Source organism: Rousettus aegyptiacus, unplaced genomic scaffold (assembly GCF_014176215.1).
Source record: "Rousettus aegyptiacus isolate mRouAeg1 unplaced genomic scaffold, mRouAeg1.p scaffold_m13_p_13, whole genome shotgun sequence".
NCBI classification, from domain to species: Eukaryota; Metazoa; Chordata; class Mammalia; order Chiroptera; family Pteropodidae; genus Rousettus; species Rousettus aegyptiacus.
The window spans coordinates 47,995,228-48,013,159 of NW_023416288.1; the positions used below are offsets into that span (position 1 = coordinate 47,995,228).

At 62.2% G+C, this 17,932-nt stretch overlaps 1 protein-coding gene and 1 long non-coding RNA gene across 2 annotated transcripts; one reads left to right on the plus strand and one right to left on the minus strand.

Annotated features, from left to right (window-relative positions):
* Nucleotides 1-3,811: 3,811 nt before the first annotated feature.
* On the minus strand, nucleotides 3,812-14,082 carry INSIG1 (insulin induced gene 1). The gene is made up of 6 exons (XM_016160973.2): nucleotides 13,949-14,082; nucleotides 12,945-13,364; nucleotides 10,287-10,411; nucleotides 9,004-9,170; nucleotides 8,478-8,577; nucleotides 3,812-5,613 (listed from the first exon to the last, which is right to left on the minus strand). The coding sequence occupies exons 2-6, from the start codon at nucleotides 13,336-13,338 to the stop codon at nucleotides 5,584-5,586; spliced, it is 816 nt and encodes a 271-aa protein (XP_016016459.1). The 5' UTR covers nucleotides 13,339-13,364; nucleotides 13,949-14,082; the 3' UTR covers nucleotides 3,812-5,583.
* A 322-nt stretch (nucleotides 14,083-14,404) lies between these two features.
* LOC118610737 lies at nucleotides 14,405-16,934 on the plus strand. The gene is made up of 2 exons (XR_004953994.1): nucleotides 14,405-14,724; nucleotides 15,726-16,934. It is a non-coding gene; the product is annotated as an uncharacterized LOC118610737 (long non-coding RNA).
* The last annotated feature ends 998 nt before the right edge of the window (nucleotides 16,935-17,932 follow it).

Genomic DNA, 17,932 nt, shown 5'->3' on the forward strand with positions numbered 1-17,932 from the left:
GGCGCTGCAGGCGGTGTGAGCCCGTCCCCCCAGGCCCGGGGAGCCTCGCGGCCTCGGAAACGGAGTAGAGACGAGTAAACAATACGATCGCACCTGCTCAGGTCTCTGATTCAGACCCTCGTAATGAAAAATGACGGGCGGCTCTGCCTGGCCGACGCGTGGAAGGCCTCGTGGTCACAGCCGTCACGGCCGCTCGGGTTAAAAAGGAGAAGCCCTGCCCCCACGCCCCCCATCCAGCCGCGCTGGGCCTAACGTGTCTCTGCCAGCTGCCCCACCCCCTCAGGCGGTGGAGCCCCCCCTTTAAAGGGCCCCCTCTGTGGCTCGGGGCGGTGACCCCGCCTGCTCACTGGGGGTCCGGCCTGCGTGGTCGGCTCAGCCCCTCGAGTCCATGTTCCTGCAGAGGGCAGAGGACAGGGTGCACAGGCCGACGCCACCCCCTTATTAGTAGGCATGCCGTCCTGCCGGCCCACAGTGTCTCAGGTGCAGTGTGGGTGTTCTAGAATGTTCTGAGAGGACACGGGCCGGAGCGGTGTGGCCGCCTCCCGTGGTCACTGCTTGCGGGAAGAACGTCCGCCTTTCTCCGCATTTCCCTCACTGACCGCTCTCCAGCTGTTGGCCCCCAGGAATTGAGGGGGTGCGTTTTTCTCTATTAATGTGCCTGCCACCAAAGAGACGCATTTAAAATTCATTCGGCAGAGGTGGCAGCATCTGTCAGCCACTCTAGCCGGCCCCCGTGGGCAGACCCCCACCTTGCCGGCTTCAGGTGACTGCACAGGGGTGTCTCCTCTGTCTGCCAGGTTGCGACAGCAGGCAGGAGCAGCTGGGGGGGTCGAGGAGGCCCATTTCCTCAGCAGGTCAGGCAGATGAATTCGGCAGCCGGAGGCACCTGCCCCCTCCCCCACACACCTGAGCCCTGACAGTGCCCACCACACCGATCCCTACGCTTAAACAAGAACCCGCCCCCTCCTGTGACACCGAGGCCCGAGCACGCTCAGACCCCGGGGACCCGTCGAAGGGAGAGGCAGCTGATCGTGACCAGGCGTGAGCGGCTGGGAACCCAGACAACAGGCTGCGAAGCGAGCCCTGGGGGGGTCTGGGGGGCTTCGGGCCGCTCCCACCGCACTGGTAATTTGACCTTCTGGTGGTCGACGCTTTGGCCACTGACATGCCATCCCTGTCTCAAACACTCATTTCAGCAATCCGGACAGCAAGCCCCCAGTCCCAGCCCCCTAATCCCGGCGAATGCGTCGCAAAGGCTCTGCAGTTCAGGAAAGGGAACAGATCACACACAGCAGTTTTCAGCACCCCAACGCCCACTGAGATCGGCCTCTTAAACACTGTCTGTGCACCCCGATTTATCTCTACGGAGGGAGCGTCCTGGTGTGTGTGTGTTGGGGCGGGGTGGGGAACGCAGGTGGAGCCGTGGCCACCAGGGGGCGCGGGCACCGTTCAGCGAAAATTGCAAAGCGCCTGGGGAGACGGGAGCGTGTCCGCAGGTGTCGGGGTGGCTCAGGGCTGCTCCTTCTAGATTGGGGGGCGCGGAGGGGCGGAAGAGATGGAGAGAGGTTCCCGGTGCTCACAGAGAAAGGCGGGACCTGATCATAAGGTCCTAGCGGGGCAGGGAGGTCACGGGGGGCGGGCGCGCCCAGGCACGTAGCTTTCGTGAAAGGCCGGTCTTTGCCGTGAGCCAGCCCGTCGCCATGTGGACACAGCTCTCCGCCCTCGGGAGGACACGCGATCGCGTTGACCATCCCGTAACCCGCCCATCCCGCCTGCTTCCCCCACCTCCGCGGCACGGTCCTCACGTCCGCTCCACTTCAAAGGCACAGGAGAAACGGCGACCTGCTTCCTCGGGAGCGTGTGAGATGTCGCTGCCCGTCGGCTGTTGTCACTTCGGCTCGGATAAACTCTCGTGAAAGCGCGCGACAGGTTTGGACGTGTCCTACGCGGACGCCGGGCAGGAGTGCCCTCCTCGGGCACGGCCCGGCCGGCTGCACCGAGGACACGGGCCGAAACCCAGCCAGGGGCCGGCGTCTGGGGGCAGCGGGGACGTTTCACAATGGAGTTCAGGCCTCGCTCTGGCGTGAGAGGTGCTTTTCAGGCCGGTGGTGCTGAGGCGGGGCTCGCGTGGAGCCTGAGTCCTCGATGACCGCCTCCAGCAGGCGGGAGGGCCCCCCGTCTGGCTCTGATGGGACCGTCTTTGCCCCCCGCTTCCCGGGGAAGGGACTGCCAAAGACAGGGGTTTGGGCTGCCACACCGAGGTCCCTGGGCCGGGGGAAGGACGCCTCCAGCCTGGGGCTTTCGCCGCAGGTCCCTTGGAGCCCCCGCCCTCAGGGCCAGCTGCAGGGGCAGGACAGTGGGTGCCAGCTGGGGGATCTGACGCTGGGTGTTGACAGTCCACCTGGCGAGTGGCGCTTTTAACCTGAGCCGAGCGTGGGGACGTTTCCCTGCTGACTCGGGGAGCCTTTTCAGTGACTGGCTCGTGTCCTGTCTGATTTGCAGACCACTTTCTCCATCTCGGGGACTCCTGACAGGGCTTCCGCGTGAGCCGCTTCTAAAAGGGCGTGGGGCTCGCTTCTCCTCCTGGGCAGCGCGCTTCAGCGCGGACTCCCCGTCCTTCGGATCCGCGAAACGCTGATGCGATCTTCTCGATGGCTTGTAGGCGCGCTGACCTTTCCCCAGAGGCTGACCGGGCCTTCTCGCGTGAGGGGGGGCGAGGGAGGGACTCCGTGAATCGCACGCCCTGCCTTTAATGATACGGGATCATTCGATCACTGGCTCACAGACCAGAAGAATCCCAGGAGAACGGTCCGCCCGCGGCCGCATGCTGACACGGCCAGGCGGGCTCCGTGGCCGTCAGCGTGTGAGACGGCGCGGGCGGGTCGCCGGCCGGCGGAACCTGCTCCCGGTGCGACGGGAGAGTCCCGCCGCCTGCGACACTGGTTCTCCCTGCAGGACGCGCCCGGCGAGCGTGGGGTCCGCTCGCAGCTGGGGCTGTGTCATGAAGCGTGTGCGGCCGAGTAGAAGGAGGCGAGGGCTTTTGTGACCGCCGCTGGGATGCCGTTTCGCGACTTCGAAGGCGTCTCACAAACGCCGTGCTGTGGCGGCTCGCGGCCTCCGAGGGCGGCAGGGCCGCTGTGTGCCGTGACCGCAGGATGGGGCCACAGCTCCGTGCGGGCCAGTCCCTCCCTCTGCTGCCCACGCCCAGCGCCTGCAGGAGGGGCCCGGCCCTGGCCGCCCGCGTCCCCGGCACCCCCCCCCCCAGGAGCAGCCTGGAGCCCGCGGCAGGGCCCTGGGTCCCCGGGCTGGTGTGGGCCAGGTCGCATGACGAAACCCCTACTCCTCGGAGCAGCGGTGTGCCAAGTTGCACCCCTTCTCCCCGGTTCCTTCCTGCGCACATGCTCGTCCAGGCTCGGCACTGGGCCCCCGGCGATGGGAGCCGCTGAGGCCGGTTCTGACTCACGCCGTAGCCTCGAGCCGGCCGCCCAGCGCCGGGCCGGGCCTCTGGCAGAGTGGACTCGCAGACCTGTGCACTGACCAGACTCAGCAGGCGACCAGCCGCAGGGTGGACACTCGGCAGCACCCGCCCCTTCCTGGGTGCTGTCTGCTGGGAGCCCAGGGGGCCAGGGAGAAGGGGCCCGCCCTGCGGGCGGCACTCACGGGAGGGGCCGGCAGGTTACCTGCGGGCAGGACACACTGACCGGCCTTGCCCTGGGGACAGGGACTCGCGTGTTAAACGCTGCGATTTCCATTCCAAATTCTAACCCAACGCCCCGCCCGCCCTTTAAAGGAAAACCCACGAATACAACGGTTGGTTTTGAACCTTTAATAGAAATTAAAAAAATGAATTCAAAAAGAACAGAATGCTGCAAACGCAGTGCGAAGGGCGACCCCGCCGCCGCTCCGGAGAGACGGGTCCGCGTGCCCCTCGACACTCCCACAAACTCAGGCCACTTTGGTTCATGTATCTGCTGTGAAGTGTTGGCAAAAAGTCCTCAGATTCACATTTTTTGGCTATGTTATTTCTAACAGATACAGATTTATTCCAGTTTAAGGAAAAAAAAATACTTACTGTTTGTGCATGATCAAGTATATCTTAAAGATTCGGTGACTGCTTTAGGCTAATGACTTCGGGTTTTTCATGAAATGCTGACATCGTCACTGAAAACTCTTTTCACAGAGCTAATCAGTCATATTTTCGTTTTCAAAGAGGGTGCGAGGGATCATCACAAAGTTCAGAAGGATCCCATCTTCCTTTAAACAAAATTCCTCTACAACAAATTAACTGTAGTAACTTAAAATGAGATTTCCCTCAAAACAGACCCACTGAGACGAGGAACGTCACGTTCTGAGGAGCCAGGTGTGTTGGGCGCGGCGGCCGCTAGGCCCGTCCACATCCGGGTCTGCCGGCCGCCACCTCCCCTCCCGAGGAGTCTTTTATCAAGCCACTTTTGCAAAATTTAAAACAAAGCCAAACAACATTTCCATTTCAAAATACAAAATACAAAAAAAAAAAAAAAAAAAAGACTTTGCAAGTAAAATGATAAGTTTACGAAAACCCACGAAAGTGGAGTATTTCTCAGGACTGGGGCTCAGTGGAGGGCACGACAGCAAAATGACTTCGCAGCCGAAACGTCACTGCCGAGTCGCGCCTCCGCGCAGCACTGAAATGGAGAACCCTCTTCAACATCTCGTGTTAAAAAAAATAAATATTTAAGAGAAGACAAGGCTCAGGTTGGTTTCCGTGTACATTGCACTTGAAGTTACCGACCCAATACTTGCAAACCGGGTCTGACGTGGTCTAGGCCGGCCGACGACTGCATTGTGCTCACCGGCGCCTCCGCGTGTCTGGAAACGCGGCGCGTTTAACGCGGGGACGGCGCGCGCCTTTTTTTTTTTTTAACAAGGCAATCACAGATTGCAAATTCCATAGGGCCGTGGAAGAGAAAAGTCGTCTCTGTCCTGGAGTTCCGAAGAAACCACGTCTGGCTCACGAAGACTGAAGTGCGTGGCAGGCAGGCGTTGGCGCCACACGCTGTCGGGGGGCGGGAGGCGTCATAAACGCCGAGGTGCGGGGCCAGCACGTCAGCGTGGGGCTGGCTCGTCACTGCCCCCGGCTCCCGGCACGTGAGCGCGGGCACTCGGGCTGTGACCCGCGGTGTCTCTGCAGCCGCCTCCTGTCCTACGCGCCCCACCTCAAACCCTGTGGGATTACCCTTCCCGCGTCACTGCCCCGCACCGGGCACCGGCACGAAACGGCTGGGGATTCGGGTTCCAGCGAGGCTCTGAAATGCAGCGACCTGCGTCTTACAAATGACATCGAATCCTCAGAGTGGCCGCTGGCCCCGCCCGGGACCCAGGTCTGCAGGGCAGGCACGGGGCAGCCGAGAAGGTGACGTTCAGGTATGCGGTGACCCCTCCCCCTTGGCTATTCTAAAACAGGTGGATTTCTCCCAGGAGTCAATTGTACAGTCAGCCCGATCTAAGCAGATTATTGAGGAAAAAGATCATCTCTGTCGCGATTCGAAGTGTGGGTTTTCTTCCCGCATCTCACTGGTCTTCGCAATCGGCAAGGGTGAAGACTCAGTCGCTGTGCGGCTTTTCAGGGACACCCTGCGAGGAAAACAAGGAGAAAGACCGAGAGAAAATGAGCACGGAACACGCACATATTTTAATGGGCAATTACACAGACGCTGAAAGGCGAGAGAGCAGAAATTCCTCTGACTGGGGTGAGATGACGGAGTAAAGGGGAGTGGAGAACGCCGGCGAAGGACAAGCCCCCCCAGCCCGCGGCGACGCTCTCCGACCCCGCCCCCCCCACAGCGACTCCCCCCGCCCCCCCAGCCCAGGGCGACTCCCCCCGCCCCCCCCCCGCCCCCGCCCCCCAGCCCAGGGCGACTCCCCCCGCCCCCGCCCCCCCCACGGCGACTCCCCCCGCCCCCCCAGCCCAGGGCGACTCCCCCCGCCCCCCCAGCCCAGGGCGACTCCCCCCGCCCCCGCCGCCAGAGCGCACAGCTGCGCTTCAGACGGCCTCTCCACGCGGCCCCCTCAGTCACCCTCAGAGCCCCTGCGGCGAGGCCTGTGGCCGTTAGTGTCCCAGACCCTGCAGAAGTGTCAGTACAGGAAGGACGCTTCGCTGAGGAAGGAGCAGGTGCCACGACCGGACGCCTTTCCCGAGGCGACGAGGCCACGAGAGGCCGGCAGAGGGCCCGTCCCCGATGCCCCGCCCCGGTGCCAGGCGGCGTGCTGGCGTTCAGAGCTCTTGCCCGCGCGCCGGGACCTTCTCCTCCGAGCGGCTGAGGAGCCTGGGGGCGAGTGGTCGCCTGGGAGCTCTGGTGACTAACTCCCACGCTGGGGACACAGGGACTTCCAGGAACTCATCGACTGAAAGCATGACAAACTGCCACGTACGAACAGGACGGTCCTGAGCGCGCGCCCACCCCGGGAGCAACACTGGCCCGGGGCCACGGACACGCAGAGGGACGGGAACGCGGGCGCCTGCGGGAGGCCACGGCGGGGGGGGGCCCTGGCGCCCTGCTGTCAGAGCACACGCGGCGGCCGGGACGGGGCTGCGGGGAGCAGGGCGTGGCACACCCACGGGAGCCCCGTTCGGACGACGGACGCCAGCTGAAGGACGGCGACAGGCAGCAGGGCACCGCCGCGCGGGGCAGGCCCGAGGCCCCCCGCACCCACTCGGCCAGGGTGCTCGCCGCCCACCTCCAAACCGGCTGAGACCAGCCCCGGCCCCCGCCTGCGGCGTCACGAGGACCGGCCCGCTAACGGATGTGCCCAGCTCCGCCCGCGCGCACAGCAGGGCTGCTGACTGCCAGCCCTCGGCCACAGCGCCGCGACCACAGTCACGGCGGCCCAGCGGGGTCCGTCACACGGGGAGAGCGAACGCACACTCGCTGCCAGGGACGCGCTGCGACAGGCGCCCCGGGCCTCACGAGTCGGCACCTGCCCGCCCTCCCCACAGCTGGGAGCCTGACCTTTGTGGAGGAACGACTTCACGCTACGTGTCCCAACAGATGTGAACTCCAGAACCTGTGCCGCAGACGCGTGACCTCCGGGCCCCTGTGCCACACGCGTGACCTCCCAATCCCTGTGCCACACGCGTGACCTCCGGGCCCCCGTGCCGCGGACGCGTGACCTCCCTCTGAACATGCTGACAGCAAACACTAGACAAAGCTGCTCCAACTACCCGACTGTCAGCAAGGCCCACGTGACTCCCGGGCATGGCGGCCCTAGCGTGACGATGTCGTCGCCATGTGGGTCACGTGCCGTGGAAGTCCACCCCGTTGGTTTCCTTGGGTCTTTTCACTTGAAGTCGCAGCGCCTGCGGGTGACGCCGAGGCAGGACTGCGCACGCCCCTCTCGAGGGGGGGCGCAGGCGTGCAGACGGCAGGAGAGGGAACGGCCGGGTAGCGGCTGCGTTTCATGCGCCAGCCCCGACGCGGCCTGGAGCGAAGCCCACGGCCTCCGCGGCGGGCCCCGCCTCGTGAGCACAAGCTCGGCTTCGCATGTCCGTCCTCCTCCTGCTGCGGCGGCAGCATGGCTGAGACCCACGGGTGAGCCCTCGGCCACGGGCACCTGACCCGGCTGCAGCAGCCGGAGCATGTGCCAGGAGGGGGCGGCCAGCTGCCTAGGGACAGGGCTTTGGGGACTCGCAGACCTTCGGGGGATGGCAGGAGAGCCCAAGGCCCGGGCTAGCTGGCACAGAGAGGTCCTGCCTCCGAACGCCACTGTGCGGAGCGGAGGGCGGCCCCGGAGACGCCCGTTTGTCTGCGGCTGCAATGGGCCGTCGAAGACCCCCGTTTTTTTTTTTTTTTTTAGCTCATTTTATCTAAGACTTCAAGTAAAAATCAACTCAAAATAATAGTTAGAAGTCCACATTTTTAGGAACCGAGAGCTGCTGCTGTGGTCTCCACCGTCACCTGCCCGACTGGCCCTCAGCAGGTGGCCAGAGGGACAGGCGGGCACCGGTGGGTGGTCCGCCCGTGGGGCGGGCGTGCCCAGGATGGAGCCGGGCCAGCCTGCCCGTGGGCGGGGCTCCCCGAGCCGGCCCCGACAGGCACCCACGGGGTCTCCACGGCCTCCGACACGCTTTCCCCTGAGTCCCCTGCACTCCAGGGGAGGGAGGGAGGACACAGTAAACCACAGACTGCGGCCATCGCCAGACGCACTTCCCTGCAGGGGCCAGCGGTGAGGAGGCCCTGGCCGTGCCCGTGACAGGGGCGGGGTGGGGGCCGCACCTCACTCGTCCTTTCCAGACGGAACTGGGGGCTCCCAAACGCCGGCACCTTCGTGATTCAGCGAGGAGCTACTTACTCTCACCTACTTTTTTTCAACATAGGCTTTTCTCAACACTCGTCACCATGGAGTCCCGACCGGACATCGATCGACACAAACGATACCCGCCGTGGAGCAGTGGCGTCGACGAGAAGCCGCGGGCCCAGGAGCGCGACGGGGCTACGTACCATGGCCAGCTGCCGCCCTATGTTGCCCACGGTAACGCCTCCGGAGAAGAATATGCAGGGCAGCCAGGAGCGGATGTACAGGAAGTCCGGGGACGTGTACCTGCGGGAGGAGGGGCGGGGACGTGGCACCGCGCACGGCGGGGCACGGCGGCGGGGACGCGCCGCGCACGGTGGGGCACGGCGGCGGGGACGCGCCGCGCACGGTGGGGCACGGCGGCGGGGACGCGCCGCGCACGGTGGGGCACGGCGGCGGGGACGCGCCGCGCACGGTGGGGCACCGCGGCGGGGACGCGCCGCGCACGCAGAGCCCCGACGCCCTTCGCCGGCGCCCGTCCCGTCGCACGGAGCGGCGGGAGGCGGGCTTTCAACACGACAACCGCAACGAGCCGCACGTTGGAGAGTTTCGTGCCTAAGCCGAGGGCGTGTGGGCAGATAAAACGCGAACATCTAAGCGAAGGGGCCGGTCCTAACGCGCGGCGACCGCCGGGGGTGGGGGGGGGGCTGACGGCGGGGGTCGCGTGCTTACTGATAGACGCCGTTGTACACCAGCAGCTGGGTGATCAGGGTGGCCAGGAAGGCGATGGTGATCCCAAGGCCAAGGCCGCTTCTCGAGCGGTCAAACGTCCACCAAAGGCCCAAAGACAGGGCCGCCAGCGTCAAGGAGAGCTGAACGTTATTGGCAAAATCCAATTTCTGGTGACGTAAAAGTTAAGGAAAATGTAACGATTTGTGATCAGATCGGAAACACACACGCGAAACCCCGGGACACACCTGTGTCCTCGCCAACCCCCCCCCCCACAAGCATGGCCGGACAGCGCGTGAAGGCCGCCGGACGCCAGGGCCGGCGCTCTAGACGACGCGGACTTCTCGTGAATCGGTGGGGCAAAAACCTTCCGGGTGAACTTTCTGGAAGCCAGCTCCGACCGTCCGCGGGCGTCTCGGCCACCGAGCCACCGGGGCGCGAGGGACTCGCGGCCAGCCTGCTCTCATGCGCGGTCGCCCGCGCTCCCCGCCCCCCGCCCGCAGTGCCTCTGCGGACGCACCGCGCCCCGCGTCCGCAGAGACGCACGTGGCTCTGCACACGCCGCCACCGTCACCTGCAGACAAAACCAGCTCCTCAGAGCCGGGACCTCTGGCACGACCCGTTTCGGGCATCATCATTAAGACAGCAGAGCAGCAGCCTCAGGAACTGTAGGAGCCCCAGAGTATCTTTCTCTAAGACTCGGAAACAAACTAGTTGTGCTGAAGAAACCCAAAATCTTCTGAGGCCTGGGGTGCCACGGACCTCCTTCCGAAGCACGCTTACGTGCAGACAGGCGACACGTCCTGTGCGACCCGCTCCACCGGGGACCCGGGCGTGCGGGGCCCATGTTACGGCCCCTGTTCCAGAGGACACCGCTGCTGGCCGGCCCAGGACTCCCGTGGTCACACCAGGGACGGGGCAGAGGAGTAGAGATGGGCCCTCCTCGGCCTCCTGGAGGAAGCGGCCGAGAGTGACCCTGTCGCTGCACGTCACAGAGCCACAGGAAGCCGGTCTTCATGACGGTGGAAGCGCAGAGGGGCAGTTACAGAAGAAGCCCCAAGGGAGCAGGAGGCGGGGGTGGCGGAGGAGGGGAAGCAGTCCTCCTGCGGCTTCCTGAGGCAGCCCGGAAGCGTGTGACAACTCCTGCCGAGTGCAGACGAAGCGACAGGCTCTAAAACGAACCCCTCAGGGGAAGACGCCGACCGACCTAAGAGGCCACACGCACCGCCCACGAGCGGCGAAGTCCCCTAAGACGCGCTGGGTACGGCGCGTCCCCGGAAGGATACGGCGCTGGCGTGGTTGATGCCCACGAAGACGGCCACGCAGCGCATGACGCTGGCCCACTCTCTCTTAAACTTGTGGGGCTCCCCCAGGTGGCTGTCGATGCAGGGGTACAGCAGGCCGACGACAGCTGGTAAAACAAGGGGAAACCACCGTCAGAGGGCGCCGGCTCCGAGGCGACGCCGTGAGGCGGCTCACATGTCGCCAGACCAGTTTCCCTAGGAAATCGATCCGCTCTCACGCAACGCTGAATCGGAGACTCGGTCCCTAGTCCTGTTCGCCTTGAGTAGGAAGAAAAACAAAATCAGTTTGGAGAAGGTTCAGCCAAGCCGTTGCTTGGCACTTGCGCGGAGACGTGGCCCACGCGGGCCTGGCCTGCAGGACGGGCCCGCCCTCCACCACGTCCGCGTGGTCGCCGCGTGACGACGAGGGGCGAGCTTCACGGGGGCTCCCGAGGCTGCGGGTCCCGAGTGGTGTCACTGCTCGTGGGGCCGGCCCTGAGGCTGGGCACATGTACTCTGCTCTGACTCTGAGGTCTGGGGCGCAGAGGCCACGCGCCCAGAGGTGGCACTGGAGTCGACAGTGAGGGGGTGGCAGCACTTCCTCTGTTCACCCTGAGCACTGCGGCCTGTCACCTGAGGGTCAGTGCTGGGGCGGGACGAGCACGCTGCACTGTCCCCCTGAGTCCAGGCCTGGCCTGTGGAGGACCATGGGAGCGGGCACAGGACCCCCGGCGTCTGTCCCCAGTCCCTGCTGATGGGACCCGCTTCGTGGGTGTTCCCTCATGTGTGGCTTGACGAGGATTATGTAACTAGGAGACGGGGGAGGGGCTCGGTGCGGTCTGGACAGCGAGGAGGTTCTCAGACTCAGAGTTTTAGAGCGTGAGTGTAGACAGACGTTAGACAGGGAGGCCAGGCTCTCTGGCAGAGGAACGGACGGGAAGAGGCAGGCAGGACAGACGGCGGGGCGGTGACTGCTGGGGACACGGGCCACGGGGCCTGACTGCGGGACGCGGGCCCCCAGGTACAGGGGCTGGGGGGCCAGGTACAGGGAACTACCGGAGAAACAAACAGAGCTTTAGCCAAATGTTCAAATGAAAGAATTTCAGTTTCAACTTCGCAATGTGTTTTATCAAGTTCTAATTTTGGGGTTTTGAAAAATGGAAGCCCACGTGCTATGACTTACTTCACGAAAACTTAATTTTACCTTTCAAAGTTAAAAGCAAAGTATATGCAAACGTACTAGGATATGTTCCCCTTCGCTCTTGGCTGACAGTGAAAACAAAAAAAGGAAATGAGAGACCGTGTTTCAGATATTCCTGGAATTTCCGGAAGCTTCTATCACAACTAAAACCTGAACTAAGTGTCTCCTTTTTAAGATCAAGTTTTGGATTCAAAGGAACTATTGCACCAAATGTATATGAAAAATGGAATTCTGCATCTAGATCTAGTTCTCAAAAAGGATTTTTAACAGTGTAGCAGTATACTTAGAGGGTTTAGAAAAACAGAGCAGGACCCGCCCTTGCTGGAAACCCGGCGAAAAAGCTCTGCCCCCTGCTCAGGGACCACGGAGCCCCCTAAGTGTCCCGGCTAGCACGCACCGCCGTCCACTGCGGCCTCCTGCGGGTCTGAGGGAGTCTGCTGAGGAGGCGACGCGGCCCCACATGTCGGGGGCCACGCCTGGACTGCAGGCAGACGGTATGCGGAGTTGGGAGCAGTGGCCCTGCCACTCGCTAGCTGTGGTCCCTGGACGCAGCTTCGGAACCCGGGACTTGGTTTCCACGTCTGTAAAACGTAGCTGTGGCAGCTGCTGCTGCCGGGGGCAAACGAAGCTCAACACACATGGCGAGCCGTCCGGGAACGTCCGCTACAGGGCGCTGCTCCTGTGGGACTTGTCACCAGCTTGTTCTGCCCACCAGACCGTGGGATGCTCTGGACCGGCTGCCATGCTCACCCTGTATTTCAACAGCAGAGCCGGGGCTGCAGGAAGCAGCTGACAGGTGTTTGCTAACCAACAAACGCTGTGGGACTAGGGGATCAGACCCGCCAAGGAACCGAGAAATGCGACTGAACAGAGACGGCCCGTCTATCCACAGCTTAGACGGAGCCTGGGGAAGGTTCCCCTAGGCTCTGAGGCCAGCCAGGTGCGCCCCCGCCCACGCTCAGAACAAAGGGATGCTCTTTCCCTAACAGTCCTGGGGGAGGGCCTGGCTTCCTTCCGCCCGCTCTCTAGGTCACCCCAGAAGGAAGTAGGGAGGCCGCCGCCGGCAAGCCCGGGCCCACTCGCCCACGTGACGGTTTGTTTTCAGTTACCCAGCCGTGTAGCATGTTCGCGGGCGCAGCCAATAGCGGCCCAGCGCCTCTGCTCACCAGTTCTGCGGCGGCCAATCGGGCGGCCGGCCGGCGATGACAGCGGCAGGCTTGGGCGCCGAGGTGAGCGCCCGGGCAGGAGGAAGGACCCGGCAGGCCGGGCACAGCGGGAAGCAGCCACTTTCCTCCCCCCTCACGCCCATCGCCCCCCCCCCCCACGCTAGCGTTTGGGGGTTCGGCTGCACCCACACTGGAAACGCCCACTTTTCCCCATGGAAGGCTCCGTTTTCAAATAAATGTTCCTCAAGGCTAAAGAACGTTTTTGCCCCAACAAGCTTCTGCACCCCTACTCACCAGCTGCTGTCCCGCAACAGGGAGGCACCCACCAGGCCGAGGAGAAGGCGGTGGCGGTCACCTCCTCAGGGAAGAGGGTGACGTTCCTCTGGACCTGCAGCAGGTTGAGCACCAGAGCCAGGACCACCCCGACGGAGAACAGCACCAGGCCCCTCTGCACCAGGCGGTGATGCCAGCTGGCACCGCCGCCCCCCGCGCCGGCGCTCCCAGGCCCCTGCGCGGGGTCAGAGTCCGGGGCAGCGCGGGCCACCAGCAGAGAGGGGCGGGACACTGAGGAGGTGATCATCTCTCCCACTTTGGCTGCCAGCCCGCCGGCACTGGCTCTCGGGCGGCCTGGGTGCCTGGGGCCGTGCGCGCAGGGACAGCTCCAGCAGTGGTCGTCCAGTCTGGGCATCGGTGTCCCCAGTGCGACCGGCTTTCCTAGAAGGAGAAGCGGGTGGGGAAGGCCCACCGCGTTCATTTGCAAGGAACAGGGCAGGTCGGGCAAGGCCCAGTCGGCCGCGGGGCTGCGCTCTCATTCATCGCCTCACGTCCAGGAAAACCGCCCCTCCGGGGAGTCGGGGGAACCCGCAGCCCACACCGCAGTCGCGCGGGACGGGCGCCGGCTGGGGCGCTGCACACACCCGCAGTGGGGCGCAGCGGCTGCAGTCAGGGGCAGTCGGGTGCGAGGGACCCCCAAGGGCTGCAGAGCCCGCTCGGCTCCGTTCGCACCGCCCCTCTACACGCACCCCAAAGCGCTGGCCCGTCCGGTCCAAAAGTTTCCCAGACCCCGTCAGTTTGCTGGATACGGAGCCAGGGCAAGTTACTGGGGTCCTCCGGGACGGAGGGGACCTGTGGCCCGACCCACCCAGGGTCAGGGGTGCAGCCCCCATCTCAAGACTGAGGTCATCGGGCCACCGACCCATATGGAAAGCTGTCCCGCTCCCGGGAGGGAGCGGCTGAGGGAGACTGGGGCGCCCGGCCCCCCATCTCTGGCCCCGGGGCCGGCGCCGCGCCCCGCGTACCTGGCCGAGGGGCGCCCGCCCGCGGGCTCGCCGAGGCGGGGAGTCTCGGAGGAGGCAACGGAAGAGAGTTGCAGCCCGGACCGCCCGGAGTAAGGCCCGCGGCGGCCCGTGCGCGGCGCGGCTTATAAGACGGGCAGCTGAGGCTTGGGCCACGTGACCCCGGCGCGGCCCGCCGCCCGGGGGCGTGGCCTCCGCGCGCCCCGCCCCGCCTGCGCGCCCGTCCGCCCGCGGTCTGGTGAGGCGGCCGCGGCCAATCGGGGGCGGGCGGCCCATATGACGTCAGCACACGCCACCGCCGGCCCGCTGGCGCGGGAGCGCGGACGGACGGGCCGCCGGCGTGCGGCCGGGCAGGGGCGCTGCGCGGGCTGGGCCGGGCGGGGCGGCGGCCGGGCGCGGCGGGGGACAGCGCGGGGACGGCCGGACGCGCACGGCACCGCCCCGCCCCGGCCCGCGCTCCGCCCGCGCCGGGAGGCGGGAAAGCCGGCGCCCTCGGTTACGGCACTCGGACCCTAGAGCCCCCCCCCCACGTGTCCCCAGGATAAGCTTCCCCTCTGCTCTGGTCCCTTCCTCTCAGTCATCAGCAGGTAGTCACTGCACCTGTCGGGTCACCTGATGATGCTCCGACCTGGATTCTGAGTCCTGCCGCCCGAGGCTGTTGTTGGTCCCCACACCTGCTCACTCACAGCGAGTCCTCTGCTGTGTGCGATTCACTTGACGTTTGCAGGCGGGCAGAGTGGTTCCGAAGCCTTTTGGGACATAAAGTCCTTTGTGAAAATGTAAATAGGAAACATTTCATTCATGGAATAATTTCTTCCAGTTTCTAGTGGTCTTGCCCCTCGTTTTGAAAGCAAACCATCAAAAGCACTTGGGAAAAAATAGAATACTGTTTTATTCTGTGGGTGTTGAGTGTGTTTCTATCCTGCTCGCCACATGAGTCACAAGCTAAACAGGAGGGCAGGCCCCGTGCCAGCTGAAAAGCCATTATCTCGTTGAGCAAGATCACATGTTTAAGAGTTTCTACAACAATAAACAGTTTCTGTTCTTTTGTACTGTCAGTGGATGAGCAGAGATAGAGGAAGTTTGCACTATAAATAGCAAACCATCTCAGCCAAGAGACCCTATACCTCCGGCAGCATGAAATAACTATCCGTGTGGCATCTTATGCATCAAGCTCTGTGACTAAGGGTTAAAAACAAAACCTGAAACATCTTCCTGATGTTTTTCTCAAAGTTTATTTACTTGGGAGGAGGGCTCACGCCAATTCGTAAGATTAAGCAGGAGACTTCAAGGAAAAGTCATGTTCCCGGAAGCTGTATCCCCATCCCTTGACTGAGAAAGTGTAGAAGCAGAAGGCTATGTTTGAGAAGCGCTGCGGAGAGACATTTGCCAATTATTAGCTTGTCACTGTTGACCCAGAGTCAACATTGGTTTCCCTTTTCACTCACAGGACAGACACAGCCTGGCTGTGCTCTGGGTGACCGACACCCCGCCCAGGATGCCGACCCACTGTGAAACCGAATAGTCTTTTTCTACCGCTCTGAGAGCACCAGTCTCAAAAAGTGTCATCATCATAGGTTATAACCAAAAGTTGGTCTCGAACTTTTATGTTCGAGCAAGGCATAGGGTATCTAATAATGTCGCTTGTTTTCATTTCTTGAGCAAGAGCCAGACAAAGTGGGAGTGGCCAAAATGGCGGGGTTCTGTCTTCGTCTCTCCCCGCTCACGCTATCTGTTCCTCTCGACACCCCGTTTACCACTGTATGGTTTGCTCCCACAGGTTTCGATTTTAAGGAGTTTTGTAATCCGGGTCTTGGCCGTCATCTCCACCTCACCTCGCATGAGTTCGTGAAGATACATGGATCGATCTATCTGTATGCTGTCAGAGTAACATTGGAATTTCGTGATAGCAGAACATAAATAAAAGCTGCCTACCTGTCGACCGATAGGAAACTGGTTAGGGAAATGGAGGCACGTCTACACAATGGGATGCTGTGTGATCGGGTTGCTCCTTTTTCAGCCATCAGAAGCCCGTGCCATGACTCCGTATCTCATCATCAGCCTCAGGTCCCACACGCGCAGGGAGAAGCTTTTAACCTCTCGGAGATGCGTAGACATCCTGGACTCGACCCTGAAAGGTGGGCATGCTACGCATTCCGTTGGGAAACGCCGCAAGGGCAGGCGCCCTTCCCTGGGCACGCGCTCGTTATCCCGGTACTCGAGGCTGAACACGCAGAGGTGACCGCTCTCTGCTCGCCTGCTGACCTGCTGTCCGCGGAGGTTCCTGACATCATGGCAATCGGGATCTGTCCTCCGGGGTCTAAGCTGGGTTTCTGTATCTTTACTCTCCTGTCATTCTGTCTGGCCACGCTCACGCTCCCCGAATCTCTTCCTGTCGTGACGCTTATGTACAAGCGTCCGCCGTAGCAAGCCATCGCATGGGTTCTGTGGTGGCCTTCTCCCATGTGGGAAGGGGCTACCGAGTCCCGCAGCTGGTAGGTGTGTTACGGTCGGCTCACTCGGTTACCTTTTGACTCTCTGCCCAAGCCGATGCCGTAAAGGGCACCACCAAACCACGGCTGTGACTAGACCTACCCTCAAACTTGAGCCTGCGTCGGACCGCCACCGGGGTGGGGGGTGCAGGGCTGGTGACGGTGCGAGTGGCTAGGCCTCGCCCTCGGCCTGTGCCATCGTCTCTGAAAAGTCCAGAAGGTACTGACACCCTCGCCTGGGACCACTGTCTTATACCTGTCACTCAGGCGTCTCTTCTGATGGGGCACTTTGCATAATTATTCTGTAACCTTCTACTCCTAAGTTGTACATGCTGCTTTGGATCGTGACTACTGTGTTACAGCTGATTTGTTAGTTTCGAAAGATATTTTTATTTCATAGCATTTCTCGAGAAGCTCTAAACATTGTTATTAATAAGTTTCAGACATGAGATTCCTGCAGAGGAAATAGAATAAGAATAATAAGGAATTTGAATGTTGCTTTCCCCTTATGTCTGCTCATTTGCTCCTTCGAATATATCCGGGGGCCATATTTAGTGTGTTATTCTCACTTACTAGAACATTCTATATGTCCATAACTAAGGAAGTGTGTGTATGTGTCTGATTTTGACAGCTAGCAGTGTCTGGCAGCTCAGCCTGTGAATCAGAGGCTCTGAGTTCTGGTTCAGATTCAGCTACTTATCTTTTGACCTAGAAAATCATAAAGTTGCTCAAACATCAGGAAACAATCCAGAAATGATCAGACGACATTGGAGACTGTTCCCAGCTCCAAGAATCTGCCTCTTTTCTCCTCCTGCGCCTGGCTTTAAGGTTTTTAAGCGTTTTTACATAAACTCCTGGAAAGAAGACATAAGACTATTTATCTATCTATCTATCTACCTACCTACCTACCTATCATCTATCCATTATTTAACTATATCTACATAGGTGCTGCAATAGATAGATACATTCATATATTTAAAGTATTGAAAAGTTTAAGGAAGGTTAGGAATATTGCTTGGTCTTGTGCGTGAGCAGTGAGCATGCCATAAGTCCCCAGGGGCTGAGCCTGGATTCTGCCCCAGCCAGCGGGGTTCCCTGGCCGTGGCCTCTACCCCCCACTGTTTCCGTGGAACTGTGTCACTGTAGCAAACAGATTCGGGTACGAATACTGGTCCCACATTCACCAGCATGCACCTCTGGGTCGGCGAGCCCACCTGGCAGGCCTCGGAGGACTCGCCCCTGCCTCAGAACGGTCCCGTGCCCAGGGCGGGGGCATGTGGAATGTGGGGCCCGCTGTGGGGCCCCGGGGCAAGCTCGGCGCCCCCCAGAGCCCCCTGTCTCCCCCACCTACTCCGCCTTCCCTCAAAGAGGGAGAAGTGAAAGTCCTGATGTCAGCGAGCAGGTCGCCGCGGCCGGCGCGGCTGCTCCGTGGGCGCGGGTGGTCCGAGGGGAGCCGGAGGGCGGCGCGGCCTCGGGGCCCAGCAGGTGCGACCTT